Source organism: Dendropsophus ebraccatus, chromosome 2 (genome assembly GCF_027789765.1).
Source record: "Dendropsophus ebraccatus isolate aDenEbr1 chromosome 2, aDenEbr1.pat, whole genome shotgun sequence".
NCBI lineage: Eukaryota > Metazoa > Chordata > Amphibia > Anura > Hylidae > Dendropsophus > Dendropsophus ebraccatus.
In genome coordinates this window covers 48,401,191-48,425,605 of record NC_091455.1, presented here as the reverse complement: position 1 = coordinate 48,425,605, position 24,415 = coordinate 48,401,191, and the positions used below count along the sequence as shown (strand labels likewise).

At 40.9% G+C, this 24,415-nt stretch overlaps 1 protein-coding gene across 2 annotated transcripts in view; it reads left to right on the top strand.

The window, feature by feature from the left end:
- The window catches only part of ARFGEF1 (ARF guanine nucleotide exchange factor 1), a 120,209-nt gene that overhangs the window by 70,362 nt on the left and 25,432 nt on the right, over positions 1 to 24,415 (top strand). For both annotated transcript variants that reach the window (XM_069957486.1, XM_069957487.1), the window contains exons 10-20: positions 5,257 to 5,491; positions 6,765 to 6,864; positions 6,979 to 7,118; positions 9,861 to 9,969; positions 11,223 to 11,424; positions 13,575 to 13,686; positions 17,949 to 18,154; positions 19,379 to 19,463; positions 20,537 to 20,708; positions 20,904 to 21,055; positions 21,208 to 21,336. In XM_069957486.1, the coding sequence (XP_069813587.1) occupies positions 5,257 to 5,491; positions 6,765 to 6,864; positions 6,979 to 7,118; positions 9,861 to 9,969; positions 11,223 to 11,424; positions 13,575 to 13,686; positions 17,949 to 18,154; positions 19,379 to 19,463; positions 20,537 to 20,708; positions 20,904 to 21,055; positions 21,208 to 21,336 (1,642 nt within the window). The remainder of the gene's footprint in view (positions 1 to 5,256; positions 5,492 to 6,764; positions 6,865 to 6,978; positions 7,119 to 9,860; positions 9,970 to 11,222; positions 11,425 to 13,574; positions 13,687 to 17,948; positions 18,155 to 19,378; positions 19,464 to 20,536; positions 20,709 to 20,903; positions 21,056 to 21,207; positions 21,337 to 24,415) is intronic.

The window sequence follows — 24,415 nt, the reverse complement described above, 5'->3', positions numbered from 1 at the left end:
TCTCCATAGAAAACCATGAAGACAGGGGGGAGAGAGCTTCAAACTGCTTTTTCATGATAAAAATGCATTTTTCGGCTAATAAACCCAATTACAAAGTTTCTTATAATTACCATTATCTTTCATTCCTGCAAAAAAAAAAAAAAAAAAATTAAAGGACAGTGACACTTTAACACCTTTACATGCAGGTTCTAGCAACAGTCCTAGTGTACAATACACATAGTTAAAGGGATATTGCCATCCTCTATCCATAGTGTAGGATAACAAGCTGCTAAATGTGGGTCCGATCTCTTGGGGCCCCCCACAATCCTGAGAGCGGGGATGCAATATATATGCTCTATATATTTTCCCCGCAATATATAGATTGCCCACCATGCCTCCGCAGCCATTGTTCATTCTTTATGGGAGCACTGACTGTTTTCAAGTTCAGCATTGTGAGTTGTCCATTAAAGGGGTTATCCAGCGAAAATCTTTTTCCTTCAAATCAATTGGTGTTAGAAAGTTATATAAATTTGTAATTTATAGCTACTAAATATATTATAGGAAATATTTTTTATTTTCAGTCTCACACAGTGCTCTCTGCTGCCATTTCTGGCCAAGACAGAAACTGTCCAGAGTAGGAGAGGTTTTCTATGGGGATTCATAGAAAACAGAGTTCCTGTCTTGGCCAGAGATGTCAGTAGAGAGCACTGTGTCAGAGTGAAAATAAAACATTTCCTGCAGGACATACAGCAGTATGGGAAGACTTGAGATTTTTAAATAGAAGTAAATTACAAATCTATATAACTTTCTGACACCAGTTGATTTAAAAGAAAAAGATTTTCGCTGGACAACCCCTTTAATTGGGGGTGATTGTGATTTATGATCAGTGTCTATAGTAAACTGTATCTCTGTTTGCCTTGGATGTGCTTCTGAGTGTTTCACTTCTGACGTTGTTCCCATCACATATTGGAGAGGATTTTATACCATAATGTTGAAGTAGCTTCTTGAATCCAGTATCATGCCTCTTGTGTTCCTACTCTCTGGGGGCAGTGAGCATTTTTTTATTTAGCAAAAGTTATGGTGCCGCTAGAGCCGCCCCAGACTCCCGAAATGAAGCCGCTCTTGTCTCGCTCGGAGATGTGTAAGGAACAGAGAATAGAAGAGATAATATCGCTGTACATGTAGGATCGTAAAGACTTTATGATTTGGAAAATACAGCAGAACAATTACTGTGAAATAATCCTGCTATTATAGGAAGTCGGGGTTACTAAATCATCCCAATCTGCCGTCTGATCCACCTTTTACCCGTCCCGGGGATTTTCTCACATATCGGAATCACATCTCACTTTAACTCAGCCAAGAATTGCTCCTTGCTGAATAAATATTTCACAAGATGCTGCGGCTTCTCTTTTCCTTTAGGTAAAATTATTATGCACTTCTCTTTGTTTTTCCTCCATAAAAAGAGAAGTTGAGGACAAACTAACAAGCGTGTAATAGTCTCCATTACTATCCAGCTGTAATAACAGGTTTATAGGAAGCGTTTGTCACACATAACGTCTGCAGGCTGAATGGAATTATTCTTCCTGACCTTTCCTTACCTTATTATATACTACGTATAACACGCTGAAGACTTTTTTTTTTGATACTTATGTGATTACAATAGGTACAATAATAAACTATACACTACATGTACCTGAACGTTGCCCTCCATTGTGTACCATACCAATGCCAGATACTGTATCTATGCCACTTTATGGTCCTCCTTTCTGCACCCTAATACAGTACTCTACATGTTGGCTTGTATTATTAAATCAAGGTAATCTTATCTGTTCATGTAGAAATTGAACAGATCCTAAACGTGGATGGGAATAAAACCTGCTTCAATGTGAATGAATGTTTTATTTCTTGTCCTTCTTTTTCTCTGTGCAAAAAAAAAAAAAAAAATTTGAAATATTTATTGACTAAAACTGATACTTAAAGGAACCCATTAAAATCAGTGGGGCCAGTTCAGTTCTGTTTCTCGAATGCTTGAACAGATCAGACTAATGGAAATGAAATGTAGAACAGAAAGGCAGATGTGAACCCAGCTTAACCCGATCAGGCACCTGACATATATTAAAGAGGAACTCCGGGGAAAAAATGTTTTTAAATCCACAGGTGCCGGAAAGTTATAAAGATTTGAAAATGGCTTCTATTTAAAAAAAATAATTATCAGCTGCTGTATGCCCTGCAGGAGGTGGTGTATTCTTTCCAGTCTGACACAGTGCTCTCTTTTCTGCCACCTTTGTCTAAGTCAGGAACTGTCCAGAGCACAGAAGGTTTTTTATAGTGATTTGCTACTTCTCTGTACAGTTCCTGTAAAAAACATAGGTGGCAGCAGAGAGCACTGTGTCAGACTGGAAAGAATACACCACTTCCTTCAAGACATACAGCAGCTGGAAGGCATTACATTTTCGAATAAAAGTAATTTACAAATTTGTATAACTTTCTGGCACTAGTTGATTTATGAGCTTTTTCCCCCCCTCTGGAGCACTCCTTTTAATGTATCCAATTGCCCACTGCAGAATACCTAGACATATGGTAAGAGTGTCACTCCAATAGTAATGCTTTATTTATAGATGGTACAATAACAATATAGAGAGAGATAAATTCCCAGCGCACAGATAGCAATGGTTCTCCTCTACAGCTGTTTATCAGGCTAATAACCATAGAGGTGTGTGAACTCACACCACGATGTACTGCCCATTTTATAGGTAATCCTTTAAGGGAGAATATATTGTCATACATTATTTGTGTGTGTGCGTTACATATACAGATTTTAGCTGTCCAATCCTTTTATTCTCAGGGAGACAAGCTGTTGTCAGAGGAATCTGTCTGGCAGCAGCTTTGTTCCCGCTACCCATTTAGAAGACAAATACATTAGGTCGAGCTGGGTTTGTGTGTGAGGAGATCTGTCAGACAGAGTAAACACAGCGCTCCAGAGATTTTGTGCAGGAATAGAGGGTTATCCCATCTAATACAGTGTCAGCTGCCAGTGTTACATTTTTCTATTAGGCATTTGATGAAATAAACCACTTTCTTTGCACAGTATCTCTGGGAGGCTGATTTATCTGTGTGTATTGAAGTTGGTGGACCCAGATCAAGGCCCGACTTCTGCTGTCACCCAAAAACACGAATGCTTGGCTTGCCTGAGCATACATGTAAGGCTGGGTTCACATTGCATTTTTGAAATCTGTTATTTTTTTTTCATCCGTTTTATGCAAAAAAAAAAAAAGAGGAAAAAACGGAAGCATTTGTGTGCATCCATTTTGAGTTTTTTCCATTGACTTCCATTATAAAAAAAAAAAAAAAAAAAAAATGGAAAGTCTGATCAAAATGGTCTGGAACATTTAGTGCAATATCAAGTCATTATAATTCATAACATCCTAAAAATATCCCATTATATGTGAGCCACGATCTCCATACATGGGAACAGTCAGCGCAAGGGCCCTGCGCGGACAGTCCACTTTGGCAATTCATACTGTATGACTTTGAATCTAAGTATATTTTGTCCTATTGTTTTATTACTTGCTTTTTACGATCATGTTTATTATGGTTTCTGATGCATGAATTAACATTGTTTTTAGAAGACAAAGATAAACGCTAATTATTATTGCCTTTCATAGACGTTAGATATTAAATATACGTACTGTTAATACATTTTAGGTCATACTCCTTGAGAGCCTACTCACTATTACACTTCTCTACATTCTTGGGCGTCGGAATAGTAGTGCACTCGGAGTATACACCTTTTATTACCTATAATACTTTTTACTATTACTTTCCATCTAAAGTGGGGTGCAGCAAACATATATTATATACGGATCAAAATGGATGCACTCAAATGCTTCCGTTTTTTGCATGCGTGTTGCATCCGTTTTTTGCATAAAGCGAATGAAAAAAATGGATTTAAAAAACGTGGCGTGGGTCCAGCCTAATCTAAATAGAGAAAGGGAAACAAGCTGCTAAGAGACTCCTCTGGTGACTGCTTATTGAAATGATTAGTTATGTTGAAATCCAGCTGCCCTGTTCCATCCCTTCACATCTACCCTGATACCATCAAAAAGTCAGAAGGCCCCCATACTGTACATGTGATTTAAAGGAGTAGTCCAGCGAAAATTTTTATTAAAGTATTGTATTCGCCCTCAATAGTTATACAAATCACCAATATACACTTATTACGGGAAATGCACATAAAGGGCTTTTTTCCCTGCACTTACTACTGCATCAAAGCTTCACTTCCTGGATAAAATGGTGATGTCACGACCCGACTCCCAGAGCTGTGCGGCTGTGGCTGCTGGAGAGGATGATGGCAGGGGGACACTGAGGGACACAGGGCACTGGAGGGACACTGAGCATCCCTCTGCCATCATCCTCTCCAGCAGCCACAGCCCGCACAGCTCTGGGAGTCGGGTCGTGACATCACCATTTTATCCAGGAAGTGAAGCCTTCATGCAGTAGTAAGTGCAGGAAAAAAGCACTTAATAAACTTTTTTCGTAATAAGTGTATATTGGGGTTTTGCATAACCTTTGGGGGCCAATACAATACTTTTTCGCCGGACTTCTCCTTTAATGGCTTCGCCGGAGTTTCATCTAATATATGCGGCCATTCAGAATGACTATTTTCTCACAAATAGCTATACATGCAGTGCTTTATTCTCACTTGGTTATATTCTCCATTTGAACATGGGGTAGCATTTTGGTTATGTAAGTGTTTAGTAGTTCTTTTAATGATCGTGGACTCTTCCCAGCATATTGGAGAATCTGATGGTCATTTTCTCCTATGCATTTGAATTTGCGGTAGTAGAAAAGCTATAAGCCATGCAATGGATTTGTTACAGATTGCTGGGAAGATGTGGAGCTATTATTTTTCTCATTTGTACAGCTCTGTACATAGAAATGTTGTCCTCTTTTCCCCATCGCCATCAGCTTCACATTGTATATAAAGTAAGGAGCAGTCCATAGGGAACACATGGCTCACAGGAACAGTAAACTCCTCTCAATAATGCAGAATAAATTGCTCTTTACAGACACCAGCTATATAAGGAGGCTGCTGAATTTTACAGATATGGTGCATTGCAGCATAATGAGAGTGGTGGTTTATAGTGTGTGTGTGTGTGTATGTGTATATATATATATATATATATATATATATATATATATATATATATATATTATTTTGTGCTATGTTAAGTGGTATAATATAATCATATGCATTTTTATTTTTTTTTCTCCTAGGTCCCATGAGTTGCGCTCAAAGGTATTATCACTGCAGCTGCTTTTGTCCATCCTGCAGAATGCAGGCCCCGTCTTCAAGACCAATGAGATGTTCATCAATGCTATTAAGCAGTACCTCTGTGTTGCGCTGTCTAAAAACGGTGTCTCATCCGTTCCTGAAGTCTTTGAGCTTTCTCTCTCCATCTTTTTGACCCTGTTATCAAACTTCAAATTGCACTTAAAGATGCAGATTGAGGTAGGTTTCATGTTATAGATAGTCATTTTGGGAGTACATCCTAAGTACTGTTTTCAAGGGTAACCAGTATAAGCCGCATGCCCACATAGCTACAGATGTCGCATATATGTTGTTAATTTCATGGTTACTATCGATACTAAAAGTTATGGAGGTGCCATAATAATAAAGGGGAACTAACAGCAGGTTATAAATGATACCCCTGTCAGTGTAGGTGAAGTGATGAGGATTCCAACGATGATCTTTGTATCTTCATCCAGTTTACCTTTTTAGAGTAATAGTTTATAAACCATATATGTAAGTAATCTGCGTTGGTGCATAGGGTCTTTCCCCGGCCCCTCAGTGCACCGTCCATTCCATTAGCCCACTGGCTTGTTCACCCTACCTATACATATGCATATCATGTTATTTACTGCCTGTCTTACTGTACAAGGCAGGCTCCATAGACTTCAAGGAAAGAAGCAATCAGCTCCACTCTCTGCAATGTCAAAAGTTTTTTTTTTCTCCTTCTAATGATAGGTACACCTTAATGTTTCACGATTCTTCGGGCCGTATTAGAAGGCCCAATCACTATAGTAAACGAGTGCCGATATGCTAGAGCAACGCTTGCTTACAGAGCCAAGTTCATATATTACCTCTCCTTACTACTCTGTGTTCTCCTGGCTTCTTTCCGCAACTGCCGGTGCAACTTTAGAGGCAGTGTCTGGAGTGACAGGCTGCTCAGCCAATCACTGGCCGTGGCCAGTAAACAAGTATTTACAAAAATGGGGGCACCAGGAGGTCCTCTTTATGATTTGCACCCCCTAATAGACAGCTGCTTATATGGATGAACTCTAGATAATAAATCTGCATGACATTTTTGCATTAAATGACCTGTTGTGTTTGATCTGTGTATACATATATGAGGAATAAAGCTGGCCGCAAACCTTCAATACCTGATGACTGAACGATCACTCAGCCATCCGTTATCTCTTCTGTCTGGGCCGGTCCTTCCCATACACAGGAACATTTGGCACGGCGACCAATTCCGTGTTCTCTATGGGAGGGATTAAGCCACAGCCAGAGTGCTCCTGCTGCGGCTTATTTCTCCCAGAACAAAGGGGTTGGACAGTGACTTTCCATCATGTCTGACCCCTATCACCATCAACATTATTTGTCAGCTGGTCGGTAGAGACCAATGTACTGACCACAGCCAACAAAAGTATAAGGTATATGGGGACCTTGAGTCTGTGTTACATAGTGTAGTGTTTATAACTGTGTATTTTATCTCTTTCAGGTCTTCTTCAAAGAAATATTCCTTTACATTCTGGAAACATCCACGAGTTCATTTGATCACAAATGGATGGTTATTCAGACATTGACAAGAATCTGTGCAGGTATGAAGTATCTGTTTATCCTGCGCCCACCCCTCTTGTCTGCCATAGACAAATACCATTAGTGTACGAGCGACTGATCCTGATCGTCTCTCCTCTCTACCATGTCTCCTACAGATGCACAGAGCGTCGTAGATATTTATGTCAATTACGACTGTGACTTGAATGCAGCAAACATCTTTGAGAGATTGGTTAATGATCTCTCTAAGATTGCTCAAGGAAGAGGCAGTCAAGAACTTGGCATGTCAAACGTTCAGGTATGTAATTACTAGTTAATGGGTAATGTTCCCCGCACTTGACGTTTTTAGGCCAAATTCTTCAAATCTAAGTATTTTTGTTAATTTTCCAGTCATTTTCAGCTTGGATGCCTACAGGACATTTACATGGAGTTATACAATCTATATGGAGGTCGGCCAATGAAAAACTCTGGTCTGATAAATGATTATTGGAATTAGTATATAACAGAGCGGGGAAGAAAATGCCATAGACAACTGCGACTGCTACATTTCTTGTCTGTACTAGTGGATACAAAACTATGATGCAAATAGTATATATACAATATACAATGCTGTACACATGTCATCTTCTCTTTTTCTATATACAGTGGTGCCTTGGATTAAAAGCATAATTTGTTCTGGGAGCGTGCTTGTAATCCAGGTCCACTCTTAAACCAAATTTTCCCATAAAAAATCGTAGAAATGCAGATAATTGGTTCCACACCCCAAAAATAATGATTTATTATTCTGAATAACATGTAAAACAGATGAAACAAATATTCAGAAACAGCAGAATCTGTGATATTATAAGTTACTGTACAGTAATGGAGAGGATGGGAAACACAAGGACTGACAGAGACTGCAGGGAGCATGAAGGAATGAGCAGGGCAGATGTGGGCACATATATGCAGCGCTCTCTGGGGGGAGAGGGGTTACAGCTATGGAGAGATTACCGCCACAGTCCTGTCCCCTCATGCAAGCCCCAGCCTGAAGTGGATCTGCCATGAATTCCTGGGTCGTAAATTTTGCCTAGAGAGTCTACAGATGGATGTGTATGTCCTGCAGGAAGTGGTGTATTCCTTCCAGCCTGACACAGTGCTCTCTGCTGCCACCTTTGTTTGTGATAGAAATTGTCCAGAGCAGGAGAAAATCCCCATGGAAACGTCTCCTGCTCTGGACATTTCCTGACACGGAATGTGGTGGCAGCAGAGAGCACTGGAAGTGTCAGGTTCCATTTACAGTACATACAGCAGCTGATAAGTACTGGAAGACTTGAAATTTGTAAATAGAAATAATTTACAAATCTGTATTAGGGTGGGTTCACACTACGGAATCTGTGCGGATAAGTTCCGGCGGATTCCGTCATTCGTACCTGCTCACAGCCGCGTGTGTCTCCACCCGTGCCATAGACACCAATCTATGGTCGGGCGCATTCCGCCGTCCGCCGAGAGAATTGACATAGAATGGTGTCTATAGCACGGCCTGGAGATGCGCGTGAGCGGGTACGAGCAACAGAATCCGCCAGAACTTATCCACGCGGTTTCCATAGTGTGTGAACCCACCCTAACTTTGACACCAGTTGATTTGAAAATGTTTTTTTCCCCCTCTCTGGAGTACCCCTTTTTAAATCTTCTACAATTAAAGACACTGTGAAAGGACTTTTAAACACAGCTCCACCAGCTTAGTTGAATCAGGCAATATCGGTCTGATTTCATTCTGTTGCTTCAGCGCTGAGATTTATGCAAATTGGGAGATAATGCCAAAGGGGCGTTTTTCTGGACTGCAAAAGACCAGCATTGTGCAGCCCTCTTCTTTTCTAACTAACGCCCTTATGCCCTCTCTGTGAACATTGCTGGGCTTTTGCAGCCTAGAGGAATGCCCCTTTGGCTTTATCTTCTTCCAATTTGCATGAACCTTCTAAATGCATTTATGTCAACGCTGGAGTGACGGATTCAGGGTAAGAAGCCATCTTGTACATTGCTGACCAGTCCGCTTTAGGCCATTTTAAAAGGGAACTACACATTGGTTTATATTATGATATGTTATGATACCGTGCTGAGTCCTGCAGAACAGAAATCTTCCAGTCCTCATTGCAAAGAGGCTATTGCTCAATGAAGGAGTATGTTCACACACAGATTATTTATTTTTAATTTTTTCCACATTTTCTGCATTGAAATCTATATGAAATCTGCTTTCCACTGATATCAGTTCATAAAATCTGCAATGGATCTTCATGAAGGGAATGTTAGGCTACATTCCGAATTGTTAGCGTGTTTGTGTGGGTTCCACATTGAAAAACTGCAAAGTACAGCACAATGCTAGTGAATGTGGCTTATACCAGGGGTGGGGAACCTTCAGGCCTCTAGCTGTGGCAAAACTACAATCCCCATCATGCCTGAACAGCTGTCCAGGCATGATGGGAATTGTAGTTTTGCAACAGCTGGAGGGCTGAAGGTTCCCCAATCGTGCTTTATACCAGGGATAGGGAACCTCCGCCCCCCCCAGCTGTTGCAAAACTACATTTTCCATCATGCCTGGACAGCCAAAGCTAAAGCTTTCGCTGTCCAGGCATGATGGGAGTTGTAGTTTTGCCCCAGCTGGTGGGGGGGCAAGGTTCCCCATCCATGCTTTATACAGTATATTGATGTAAGGAATAATAAAGCGGCTACCTGTTCTGTAAAAAAAGAAAAAACTATTTTAAGGTGTCTGTCTTTCCCTTAAATGTATTTGAAAAACCCAACAAAAATAGAGAGACATTGTGACAGATTGCTCTTAAGTGGCTAGAAATGCAGGCAGTTGTCTCAGCATAAGCCTCTCCTCTCCGTACATGATATCAGACAGACTAATTACCATGTCAATGAAAGCTTGAAGGGAGGTTAATGGAAAGGCAGAGTGTTTTCTGTAGATGAAATTGACAGTAATGTGCATGTGTTTGTTACAGAGTGAAAGTGTTTTTACAACTTGTAACGCGTTCCTTTTTTTTTTTTTTTTTTTTTTTTCAAGGAATTAAGTCTGAGGAAGAAAGGCCTGGAATGCTTGGTTTCCATTTTAAAATGTATGGTAGAGTGGAGCAAAGACTTGTATGTGAATCCAAACTCTCAGTCAACCCTCGGTAAGGATAAGTAAATGGGAAATTATCTGTTTTTAAAGGATTTATATTTTAAGCATTGTATAATAATTTAATCTGGTCTTAAAGGGGTTTTTGAAGTCTTTGAAAGAAACGTGTAAATGGTTTAATTGCATGACACACCTTAATCATATTAATTTACAGTCTCTAGCAGGATGCCTATGTAAAGGTCCTTTTTTATTAGGCAATCTTTGGCTAGCCAGGACCACAAAGGAGCACCGATCAGAGAGATCACATTCATTTGTAGTGCCATTATTTGAGTGGCTGGACCACAAGAACGATCCTTGTATCATTCGTGTGGCCGTGGAAACTGAGGGAACGGATAAGCATATATCTGTGCTGTCAGTTTCCAGATCACACAAGCAATGCATACATTCCTGTGTGGTCTGGCATCATCTTGTTCTTTATTGTGTGCTGACAGTGAGATGTAGATGTGTGAGATCATGTTTCACATTCTGGGCAGCAGATAAAGCAGAATCAGTTAGCAAAGTGATAGCAGACAAGGGAGTACAGCACTGCTGTCCAAACAGGGCATGCGTGCAACTTTTAAAGGAGTACTCCGTCGATTTTCTTTTTAAGCCTAATTAACACACATTACAACGTTATATAATTTTGTAATGTGTTTTAATAAGCTATCTCGCCCCGTTCCCCCCCTGATTGGCTGAGCAAGCCATGTGATGCGCTCCAGCCAATGAAAAGGCTGCCAGTGCGCATGTGCACCAGCAGCCTTTTCTCTCCCATTCACTGCTCTGCAACCCATAAGTGGGGGAGATCTGAGGACGGCGGACGGAGATGACGGGGACACGGCCGGCGGGAGATTCAATTGGCAATAGTCACTGGAGGAATAGTAAGTATATAAGCTATGTGTGTCTGTGGTGGTTTTTTTTTTTTTTTTGGTCCGCCGGAGTTCTCCTTTAATAAAGGCAGCATTTGTGAGAAGAATCATGGGAACTGTAGTCCTTCAGATTAAGATTGGTAATTCCAATCATGGGATGTCGTAAGCCCTGGCAGCATCAGAACAAAGTTGGGCACGCTAATGAAAATGAAAAGTAATAGCTTCAGGTCCATCACTACTGGCTCCTAAACCCACTGTGTTATGTTGTTTTATAAAATATTATTTTTCTTTATTTTAACAATATGCCCACTGCCAGTAATTTAACAGGTTAACGGTTGTGGTAATATTCCTCTGTTTTCTTTCTATTTGCCGACAAATTTATTTCTCTATTTTCATGCAACAGGTCAAGAGAAACCCGTAGAGCAAGAGACAAATGAAACTAAACACCCAGAGACCATTAATCGATACGGAAGCCTGAACTCTCTGGATTCTACCACCTCTTCGGGCATTGGCAGCTACAGCACACAGATGTCTGGCACAGATAACCCTGAGCAGTTTGAAGTCTTGAAACAACAAAAAGAAATCATAGAGCAAGGCATAGATCTGTAAGTCGCACTGACTGTTCACAATGTCGCTGACCTTTATTTCTCATTTCTGGCTGTCATCTTGTTTTTGCCATCTAAACATGAAGGAAGTGTTTTGTTCTTTAATCTATTTTTTTAGCAGTGAATAAACTACTGACTTCTGTGTCCATCAAGGGAAGCAAGATGTACGTGTACAAGCGCGTATTTATTTTTACTGCAGTTCATGATGAAATGACTTTTAAAGGAATATTGTGGAGCAAAAAATATTTTCAAAAAAAGTTATACTGATTCGAAACTCAAGCCTTCCAGTACTTATCAGCTGCCGTATGCCCTGCAGGAAGTTGTGGCGTTCTTTCCAGTCTGACACAGTGCTCTCTGCTGCAACCTCTGTCTGTGTCAAGAACTGTCCAGAGCAATAGAATAAAGAGGTTTGTTCTAGGGGTCTGACATTGACAAAGGCAGCAGCATGGAGCACTCTGTCAGACTAGAAAGAAAGCACAGGGAATAGGATTAGTACATTTTTTAATAAAAGTGATTTACAAATCTGTTTAGATTTCTGACATCGGTTTAAGGCCCTATTCACAAATCCTGTTCCTGTCCGCAATTGCGGATCCGCAGAAAAATAGGACTAATGCATTTCAATGGACCCATACACACATCCGTGTTGTGTACTGGGCTGCAATCCGTTCCGCAAAAAAAAAAGGACAGGCCCTAGTACGGACAGTAACTGACACACCCAATACAACTATAGGGTCCGTATTTATGGATGCAATACAGGTGAAAATTTGCGGATTGGAAAATATACTGACGTGTGAATAGACCCTAAAAGAAAAATAAATTGTACGTGTAATATTTTCAGCATGCATATAGTGCCAGAAGCAGTTTAGTTAAAGAGACCGTGTCATCACTTTCATGTTGCCTGAACCACAAGTCATCAGGAAGGCTCCTGGTAGCTTCTCCCTGCCCAGTTTGTCTTGATCCATAGATCCCTATACACAAACAGAGATATCTATCAAAGCTGGTTAGGTTAAGAGAAGCTGCTGGCGTCTGCCCTGATGATTCGTGGTCAAACAGCAGGAAAATAGGGACAGGTTTGCCCTTTAATGGCAAATTCTAAACAAGTGTGACCTGGTTATACCTGGTATGAAAAAAACTTAAAGGAGATTTTTTTTATTATTATTAAAGTATTGTATTGCCCCCCTTAAAGTTATATAAATCACCAATATACACTTATATGCACATAAAGTGTTTTTTTCCCTGCACTTACTGATGTCACTTCCTGGATAAAATGGTGATGTCACTTCCTGGATAACATGGTGATGTCACAACCCGACCATTTTATCCAGGAAGTGAAGCCTTGATGCAGTAGTAAGTGCAGGGAAAAAAGCACTTTATGTGCATTTCCCGTAATAAGTGTATATAGGTCATTTAGATAACTTTTGGGGGGCAGTACAATACCTTAGTAAAAAATTTTGCCGGACTTCTATAAATTCTGGATTTTTTGCTTTATAAGATGCTTTTTTTTTTTTTTAGCAAGTAGATATCCAATTAATAATTATTATTAAACCCAATTTCCACTTGATTATTTAGGGTTTTAATGATGTAATTTGTTTCATGTTGGTAGTCCTGATGTATGATGACAAATTTCCCAAAAGTTTTATCAGTGAAGTTTGTTGATGGTCAGATTTATACAGCTATAAATGAGATGTCTCAGCTTGGAATAACAAATATTTACTTCAAAAGATACACTGTGGAGCCCTGGATGCAGCTTTCAGCGTAAAAGCAAGCCATATCTAAGGAAGCCGCAGCTACAGCCCAGACAGACAAGCACTAAAAGCCTCCGAATGATAGATATTTGTGCTGTAGAGCATTGTTGTTGGATGGCTTGGATGAGGCACTTGATTTAATGTCATCTAGCTGAGTGCACCAGCATCTGCTACTCCGGGTAGCATCTCTCCAGCTAAACTATAAAGCTTTCTCTTGATCATAACATTCTGTCTTCTGTAAATTATTTTCCAGGGTATTTAAGGTTCAGAAACATTGACTTACAATTTTGTCCGTGTCTCAAAGTGATTTCTGCTCGAACTTTGAAGTTGGAATTTGTTATTTGCAGCACACTTAGCACTCGCTGTACGGTCATATCTTCTTTTCTTTTATCATCCGTTATACAGATTTAATAAGAAACCAAAAAGAGGAATCCAGTATTTGCAAGAGCAAGGGATGTTGGGTAATACCCCAGAAGACATTGCCCAGTTCCTGCATCAAGAGGAGCGTTTAGATTCCGTAAGAGATGCCTTTTTATTAAGACTATGCTCAATGGTGTAAAATATCAGATCTTGGTGGTGTAAATAAATTACACAGCCTTTTCTTAAGCTACATGTACCCATATGCTTTCCATAGCTGCCAGGTGGATGCTTATTCAGCCTACGGCTATCTCACCACATGCTGTACACATTAATCATTGGCTCAGCCTAATGTCTGTCTGCCCTAAAAAGAAAGAAAGTTAAGTAAGCCGCTGCCAGACAGCCATGACAGAAATAGGTAGGGCAGCAGAAATCTGCCTGGGGAAGTTAAAAGGCCACCATACACAATAAATTGTTGGATGGTCCTACTGGAATCATTGGGCTCAGATAACCTTTCACTAATATGTATGGGAGCCTTGAAGAAGTTGTCCATCAGGGAAAAAAACCCTCACTTAAATACTTACTGGTCCCCATGCCCCTGCAGTGCTACGTCCCACTCCCTGACCCCCGCCTGCATTCTCCCTCTCTCCCTTCTACAACATCACGACTGACTGATGGATGCCCCGCTCAGTCAGTCAGGGACACTGAGTTTTATAGATTTGTAATTTACTTCTATTTAAAAATTATAAGTCTTCCAGTACTTATTGGCTGCTGTATGTCCTGCAGGAAGTGGTGTATTCTTTCCACTCTGACATAGTGCTCTCTGCTGCCACCTTTGTCCCCAACAGGAACTGTCCAGAGCAGTAGCAAATTCCCATAGAAAACCTCTTCTACTCTGTAGAGTTCCTGACATGGACAGAGGTGGCAGCAGAGAGCACTGCATCAGACTAGAAAGAATACACCACTTTCTGCAGGACATACAGCAGCTGATAAGTACTGAAGGACTAGAGATTTTTAAATAGAAGTAAATTACAAATCTATATAGCTTCCCGATACCAGTTAAATTGAAAGGATTTTTTCACCAGAGTGTGAGTTTATTCCAACTTGACTCCCTTTATTTCAATGGAACTAAGCTTCTATACAGCACACATACTGTGGGCAAATGTGAGGATGTTTTTCTAATTTTGAATAAACCCTTTAAGTGTACCCATCATTATGATTTCTCTCTGATCGGCGTGCAGTCACTCCTGCCACCTGAAGTTCAGGTGTCTATGGATATGGCCATGCTGGGTTATTTCTGTACATGAGCCCAATTGAATCAAAATAGGACTGGTGCACGGAAGCGACCTGGCGTGGTCCTAGCCATAGATACCTGAACTTCAGATGACAGGAGTGACTGCACGCTGTTTGGGGAACCTGTACAATTTTCACATGTACCTCTCGGGGAAAGGAAGGAATAACATGTTCACTGTGATCACCCTTTCACCGTTTTCTCTGTAAGGATGTAATCTTACATGATGTTCATATAGAGGTATTATGACCCTTTAGGACTATTCTATGTAGAGAACACTAGGACAAACCAAGTGATGCAGAGAGTTCCTGGAAAACCTGGATGATTCCCGTGATACACAGTTTAGTCCCCTTCTTCCTTTGGATCTCTAAGAAGTTCACCTGGAACCATGCTTCAGACTTTACAATTCCATTTCTCTATTCAGATCTATTAGTGAAGAATGCAACATGTTCATGAGAAATCAAAGGTGGTTGCAGATAGAAATTTTTATCCAACTTACTAAAGTCTGGAATATCATTCTCTGCTGTAAAGAAATAGGATTTTAAGATTGAATTTCCTCTCTGAGGTGAAACCTACTTCATTTTATTTGCAGCAGAGATTGGTGAGCTTCGTCCAGCATTGATAGAGAGCACCACCAGGTGACCTATCTCCTTCTGTCCAATACGTTTCCACAAGGCTGGTCCTTCAACGTTACAGATATTTTGTTTTTATTCTTTTTTTTTCTTAAGGCCGTTCTTACTCTTGCATAGGAGATACATGTTGGAGTGTTATTGCCTCTCCCGATCCCTCCCTACACCTGACCTGGCTCAGAGAGGGCAGGGTTAACCACTGTTAGATTACTCATAGCAGCAGATTATCTCTTCTAGAACAGGGGTGTCAAACTCAAATACACAGTGGGCCAAAATAAAAAAATTGGACAAAGTCGCGGGCCAACCATGATATTTAATGAAGATTGCATGCAGTCTTTCTGGCACTGTCACTGCCTATCCTAAAATAATTTTCCCCACATGAAAGTTACCCATTATATCCCTCAAGCAGTAGGTAATCCCATTGTGCCCCAGGCCTACTATTAGAGACCTACATAGTACTTAGCCCTCCCGATAGTGTCCCATATAGTAACCAGCCCCCAATAGTGTCTTATATAGTAGCCAGCCTTCCCAATAGTGTCTTATATACTAGCCAGCCCTTCCAATAGTGTCTTATATAGTAGCCAGCCATCCTAAGTGTACAAAATAGTAGCCAGCCCTCCCAATAGTGTCTTATATAGTAACCAGCCCTCCCAATAGTGTCTTATATAGTAGCCAGCCTTCCCAATAGTGTCTTATATAGTAGCCATCCTTCCCAATAGTGTCTTATATAGTAGCCAGCCCTCCCAATAGTGTCTTATATAGTAGCCAGCCATCCTAAGTGTACAAAATAGTAGCCAGCCCTCCCAATAGTGTCTTATATAGTAGCCAGCCCTCCCAATAGTGTCTTATATAGTAACCAGCCCTCCCAATAGTGTCTTTATATGGTAGCCAGCCCTCCCAATAGTGTCTTATATAGTAGCCAGCCTTCCCAATAGTGTCTTATATAGTAGCCAGCCTTCCCAATAGTGTCTTATATAGTAGCCAGCCTTCCCAATAGTGTCTTATATAGTAGCCAGCCCTCCCAATAGTGTCTTATATAGTAGCCAGCCATCCTAAGTGTACAAAATAGTAGCCAGCCCTCCCAATAGTGTCTTATATAGTAGCCAGCCCTCCCAATAGTGTCTTATATAGTAGCCAGCCCTCCCAATAGTGTCTTATATAGTAGCCAGCCCTCCCAATAGTGTCTTATATAGTAACCATCCCTCCCAGAAGTGTCTTTATATTGTAGCCAGCCCTCCCAATAGTGTCTTATATAGTAACCAGCCCTCCCAATAGTGTCTTATATAGTAACCAGCCCTCCCAATAGTGTCTTTATATGGTAGCCAGCCTTCCCAATAGTGTCTTATATAGTAACCAGCCCTCCCAATAGTGTCTTATATAGTAGCCAGCCCTCCCAATAGTGTCTTATATAGTAACCAGCCCTCCCAATAGTGTCTTATATAGTAACCAGCCCTCCCAATAGTGTCTTTATATGGTAGCCAGTCCTCCTAAGTGCCAAATATAGTAGACAGCCCTCCCAATAGTGTCTTATATATTAGCTAGCCCTCCAAATAGTCTCTTATAAAGTAGCCATCCCTCCCAATAGTGTCTTATATAGTAGCCAGCCATCCCCAATAGTCTCTTATGTAGAAGCCAGCCTTCCTAATAGTGTCTTATATAGAAGTCAGCCCTCTCCAATAGTCTTATATAGTAGCCAGCCCTCCCTAGCAGTCTCCTATTTAGAAGCCAGTCCTCAAGAATAGTCTCTAAAAAAAGAAGCCAGACCCTACTGTAGTTGTTCATGACTGCCCCCTTAGCTTGGACTCACCCTTCCTGCGGCTTCAGAGGCTGCAGGAGGCGCCCGATGACTTCACCACGTTGCCAACGTTGGGGCACTACTGAGATACTTCTAGGCCACAGGCCATATTATAATCTGCTTCAACGTCAGGTGGGCTAAGTTTAACACAGCAATGGAAAAGCAAAAATAATGGCACCACGGGCCAGAGTTTGACGTAACTGTTCTAGAATAAAAGGATCGGGCATTTGAAATACGACATGATTAATAAATGTCATCTCTTAAGAGCACATTGGGAGGCCCCATACACACCCCATACCAGTATCCTGCTTATATTATAAGAAAGCAATTTAATATTTACAGGGTGGTCCACCAGGGGGGCTAGAGTGGTCACAAGTGATAAGATTATTACATTATTTTGTAAGCTGTAAGATGTTGGAAATCAATATAGTAGCAGGGAAAAATTACTCATCAAGGCAGTAGTCTGCTGTACATGAATGTGCAAGGTCCTCCACAACGAGACTCTTTGTAACCGCTTCCACCCTAGATGCTGGTCCTGAATAGTGGACACATTTCCTAAAACCACTGCAGGGTAAATGAAATATATTTTATAAGAAGTGCTTCTAAAGATAACACAAAGATTTTCTATGTATGAATTTGTCTTTGGCTTGAAATGGCTCAATGATCTCTGACGTTACACTTCATTGGGTCCATATTTTATGTTACAGACTCAGGTTGGAGAGTTCCTAGGAGACAATGATAAATTTAACAAAGAAGTCATGTACGCCTATGTAGATCAGCATGACTTTTTGGGAAAAGACTTTGTATCCGCTCTCCGAATGTTCTTGGAAGGATTCCGCCTCCCGGGTGAAGCCCAGAAAATTGATCGATTGATGGAGAAGTTTGCTGCTCGATACTTGGAATGCAACCAGGGGTAAGCTACACTACTGGGATTTATTCTCTGCCAGGCTTCCTATCTCTTCTATGGGAACTATTCTCTTATCACTATAGTATTTTTTTTTTTTAATAATTAAGACGACACCATTTTTTTACTGATCATTTTTAAAATTTTTATTAGTATATTTTTATTTTCTTCAATGTGCAGAGGGAGGGTGCATCTTGTCTGAGATGCTTTTTAAACAGAAGCTCCAGAGTATTACTTTATATTAGTCACCTTTACATTAAAACCTATGGACTTTTATGGCCGAGCTTGATAATAGAGGTGTTCCCATTGACTGCAATCCTGCCCGCTATTGCTAATGAGATGGCAGCTGACCTCACCCCATTGTACACAGCACAAGCTTAAGTGATAACCTGATGTGATACATTTACTAATATGTTTAAACTAGACTTAAAGGGGTACTCCGAGCAAGAAGCTTTTTATATTTTGCTGGGGCTAAACAGAAAATAATAACACATACTCTCCTAACATGCCCACTAGGGGTCCCCCTGTATCATCTTTGGGCTAGCTGCTAATTCCAAGACAGATGGCAAAATCATCTTGGCAGTGATAGCCCGCTCAGCCAATCACTGACTGCAGCGGAACAGAACCACAACCAGTGATTGGCTGAGCGGGGTGTCACTGCTGATATCGGCCTGTCTCAGAAGTAGTGGAGGAAACATTCAATTGTGTCCTGTTGTTTTTAATAAGTATCCATGCCATAGTTTTAAATCCGCAGACAAGAAAGTGACCCAACAATTCCTTGACAAAAATCCATGGTGTTAACACGTCCTTACGTTAAAGTTGTGGTGGTAGAACTTACCATTGCTTTGACCTGTCATGGCTGTGACTAAGCGGGGGGAACACAGCCTGGCAGCTATATAATGGGATAAAGTACTTAGATGTAGTATGTAAACACAATGCGAGCTGGTATCATCTCTAGCGTGTTAATGTCATGAGAGATTTATAGTTCCTCAATTTAATTTAGCACAAGAACGTACATATTTCTTTATGTGACTGCTTGTCAGAGCCGCTGTGCAAGATTATTGCTGTTAAGGAAAAATAATAGCTTTTGTAAAACGTTTGAACCGTATGAGCCCGGTCCTGAATGGCTTAAAAGCTTTTATACAGCACTTAGCCTCTTATTTGTGTCACCTTTATTTTCCTTTTATTGTATGAACTTGTTTTTTATGTTTTATATATCTCTTTATTCTACAGACAAACCTTGTTTGCTAGTGCAGACACGGCGTATGTTTTGGCTTACTCCATCATTATGCTGACAACAGATCTTCACAGCCCTCAGGTATGTTATAGAGAAGTGTGATTTCTCTGAATTTTACATAATATTAATAAAGCTGTTTCCTATGGCGGATGTACTGAACATGTGCTTACCTAAAATGTCTCCTGTGTCATAAGTAGCATGTGTTCCTCATCCAAAATACCCACAAATAAATGGGGTGTAAGTATTAACCCCTTTACGACCAAAGTTTATTGATGCACAGATGTCTGGATCACACTGGAAGCAATATTCTCCTCCTTGCTTTTAAGAGCCATAACCCTTTTATTAATTCACCTACAGGGCTGGTTGGGGGATCATTTTCTTTGTGCTATGGTCTATAGTTTTTATTGGTACCATACTGGTGTAAATGGAAATTTTTGATCGATATATATATATATATATATATATATATATATATATATATATATGGTATAAGCAATCCTGTATTTTTTTTCTCTTTACGCTGTTCACCATGCATGAACATTATCATTATATTTTAATAGGTCGGACAATTCTGCACACTGTGTTACCAAATATGTTATAAATATTTTTATATGTATTATTTTTTCACTTGGGGGACTTTCCATCTTTATTCTCATAAATAAGAAGGTGGTCCAACACCCTTCAACCAACCAGTTACCCCTATCTTGAGAATATGCAAAAAGATCTGTGGAGACTCAGTTACAAGTCTCAAAACACAGGACTTGCCAGATATCCCTTCAGGGAAGGACCTAGCAAAGGGGTAGCTCCTGTACGAAGACCACCAAACCACCATCTTAAGTGACGCCTTCAGTAAATATCCAACTCCATTACGAGTCTGATGATATGACCAGAGAAATACCTAAGCCAGGTATCCATCCACAGACAGCTTTCAGGGTGTTGCCCCTCATCAGTGTGGAGTTGGATTCTGGCTAGGTGGGAGAAGTACCTAGTAGACAAATATAGCAAACAGATCGCTGATCTTATTAATATCTTGTGGATAGGTGATAACTTCTTTAGATGGGAACACCCATTAATACAAGGTAGACACAGAGAGATTTTCATCATGCCGCACGTTATTCATTCTTAATAACTCTGTCTTCTTTTATGTGACACAGGTGAAGAACAAGATGACAAAAGAACAGTATATCAAAATGAATCGAGGTATTAATGACAGCAAGGATCTTCCCGAAGAATATCTGTCTGCTATCTACAATGAGATTGCCGGGAAGAAGATTTCCATGAAGGAGACAAAGGAGCTGGCAATCACCACTAAATCATCCAAGCCAAGTAAGTGAAATAACATTAGTGTCAAATACATTACTATGTTGTACATTTGTGAGAAATATGGTAGATACTAGATATACATAGTAGAATGGTGGACTTAAACCCAGTGCAGTGACGTATTATCGGAAATCTGAAATGTTGTGGTCTAAACAGGGGACATAGTAGGTGTAAGGTCTGACATTTTTATTCTCCTTCCAGGTGTTGCTAGTGAAAAGCAGAGGAGGTTACTTTATAACTTGGAAATGGAGCAGATGGCAAAGACAGCCAAGGCTTTAATGGAGGCGGTCAGTCACGTCCAGGCCCCCTTTACCAGTGCCACTCATCTGGAGCATGTCAGGCCAATGTTTAAGGTGAGATATTCTCCTTGCATACAAAAGTTTATTAGAGCTGATTACAGAAACTTATCATCAGCTCTTTGTTGCTGATGTGTGATTTAGGTGCTATACTAATGGTTTTGACATAACAGGTCAACGCTACATTAAGATGTTTATTTGCTCTTTAGTTGGCATGGACACCGTTTCTTGCGGCATTTAGTGTGGGCTTACAGGACTGCGACGATACTGAAGTTGCCTCTCTGTGTTTGGAAGGAATCCGCTGTGCAATAAGGATTGCATGCATCTTCAGCATCCAGGTAATTGTTGATCATTGTCTTAAGCCTGAAGCTAAGGTCCCTATACACTATTGTAAAAATTAAATTGACTGTGCAAATTGCAGGACCAGACAACTCTCTGAGATATATATATATATATATATATATATATATATATATATATATATATATATATATATATGTGTGTGTGTGTATGTATATGTATGTATGGAGAGCTCTTGACTCTCATGAAGGAACGGTCCACTATGTAGGATTTAAGCTGCCCAACCGATTGTCAGGTGGCGGCTTACCTCCCTCCCCCCGCCCCTCTTCATTCACAAGCCATGAACATTTGGCTATATCAAGCAAATGTATATGGGGTAAATGGGAGTGATTAAAGGTGTATGGTCACTGTAACAGGTGAACCTCGGTCTGCCTTGCCAAGCAAGGTGAATATTTTGGGGTGTAAGAAAAGTCATAAATGTAAACCTTGACATTTATGCTCAGTATAGATACATGTAATAGATTGCTTATATACACAAGAAGAAGTGTACACCGCAAGTGGGGGAGATTTTTAGTTACTGAGAAACAGCAGTGATCTTATGTCTGTCCTTGGCAAAAGACTTGTGGCATAACTCGGCTAACAAGTAGCGCACAAGGGTGAGATTAAAAGTTTCTGAAGAGGATGCACAGATGTCCAGGTCACACTGAAGCAGTTTTCTCCCCCTCGCCTTTCAAGAGCCATAATGCTTTTATTATTTCACCTACAGGCTGGTTGGGGGCTCTTTTTGTGGGCCATGATCTATAGTTTTTACATCATATTGGTGTAAAGGGGAATTTTTGATAGCTCATATATAATTTTTTTTTAATCTGCAATCCTAGTGTTTTTTTTTTCTTTTCCTTTTTTCCTTTTATGTTGTTCACAGTCCAGGAACAATATTAATAGGTTGGTCATGCTTCTCCTCTGACTGACTCCCTTAAACGCTGCAATTGCTATAGATCGCAGCGTCTGAAGTGTTAACGGCAGTCAGCTGCATGATGACGGCTGCTTATCATTATCCACGGCTCCTGGGACACTAATGTGTGCGGGCCTGATCACACTGAAGCAGCCCTGCACACATTAATACCGATTTGCGTCAGGAACATTTATGCATGCTCATACTAGACGGGGCATCGGCAGTAGGAACGTATATAAACATTTAGCTGACATGAAGGGGTTAATGTTACCAGCTAAATATAGTTTCTTACTCATTTATTATACATAGAAAGAAAAAATAGAATAATAAAATTCTACATACGTCACTTTGACTTCCATAATTGCCTCCCAGATACGAGCTGGAATAGGTTCAGTGTAGTTATTAGAACAGAGGTTCAGTAATCACTTTCTTCTATCCAAGGGCACAACCATCTCACCTTGTAATATTCAGTTCCTAGTAGTAATGTTCCTTGGGGCATTGCTATTAATGTCTTTTAATTTCCTCTTTACCCTGTGATCAGAATATATTTGCGGCACTAAAACTAGCATCAATGCAAACAGCTGTGTGCACCTCCTGGGCTGCTCGTCCTGCTGGATTAGAGCAGATACTAGAGGATCACCCAAAAAAACCTACACGACTAAACTATTCTATAAAATGACAATTACCAATAAAAATGGCCGTGAACGAGTTTAACATTTTCTTACATTACCTATAAGATGCCATCTTCCTCGCCAGCCAGCAGAGTTACTCCAGCCCCAGATGTCGCTTACTATAAATTAATAAACTCCGTCTGCACTTATTATTCATACATGGATGAAGTTCTACCAGTCACTGCGAAGGAGGAATTGCTACAATTATCATTTTGGCCATTCTGTAGCTAGAAGGATAGCCAGTCATCCAGAAATGGACAAGAAGCTATTTCTGGTATAGTTTTATTTTAGATCTCATTTTCGGTTCTAAAATCTCTCCTGATCATTGGGGGTCCTAGAAGTGAGACCCCGACCTTTAATAACTTTTGACATGCCAAAAAAAAAAAAAAAGTTTAAACACGATATATGCAGAGCCTAAGATTTGCACACTAAGGAATCCAGGCAGATCACCCCGTCGCGGATTCTGCAGCTTGCCCCGATCACGGCCGCACGAATCTTAGCCAGTCCCATAGACTTCATTCTATGGTCTGACAGATTCGGGCGGACTGAGTCTATGACAAGGGCGGAGATGCGCATGGGTAGCAAGCCAGGGTGATCCGCCAGGATTCCTTACTGTGCACATACCCTGATATAGTTTAGTACAGTGCCATTTTATTAATCTTGCACCTTTGCTCCTGGTCTACAATTTTATTCTACTTAAAGGAGAAGTCCGGCCAAAATAATTTTTTTTATATGTTATTACTTATGGAAAGTTATACAATTTTCTAATGTACATTAATTATGGGAAATGCTCATATACTGCTATTTCCCTTAATTTAGTGTATCAGGAAGTGTTAGAATTCTCTCAGAACCAGTGACGTCATGACGAAGGGTGTAATTCCTATGGAGTGTCCAGCAGGGGGCTCTCTCTATATAGAAGTCAATGAGTACCATTGACTTCTATATATAGTGTGCCCCTGCTGGACACTCCATAGGAATTACAGTGTGTGTATGTAATGTAATGTTATGCACTGTACTTTTGTGACTTCATGTGTCCTTGTTCGCCCCGTTCCTACGCCCCGTTCCTCACACTACCTGGCCGCCGCTCTCTGCTCTTGCATGCCCGCCCCCACCCCGGCCGGGAGCACGGGGCTTCCTGGTGTCCCCGGCCGGGGTGGGGGCCGGCACGCAAGAACAGAGAGCGGCGGCCAGATAGTTTGAGGAACGGGGCGTAGGAACGGGCGGGCGGGACGGAGTCAGTGGCCGGCCGGATAGTGAGGAGCGGCGCGGGCGGCGGGGAATCAGCGGCGCGATAGTAAGTTTGAAGGCGGGAGGAGGAGGGTGAGCGGCGGGGGGCATGAAAAGCAGCCCCTGTGTGAGCGGCAGCGGCGCGGGCGGTGATAGGGATAGTAAAAGGTACTACTCCCCCATTATCTGCAGATAATGGGGGAGTAGTACTTTGTATATGTTCCCAGCACCGAGCAGGGAGGGAGGGGGGAGGTAGATGGCACCTCT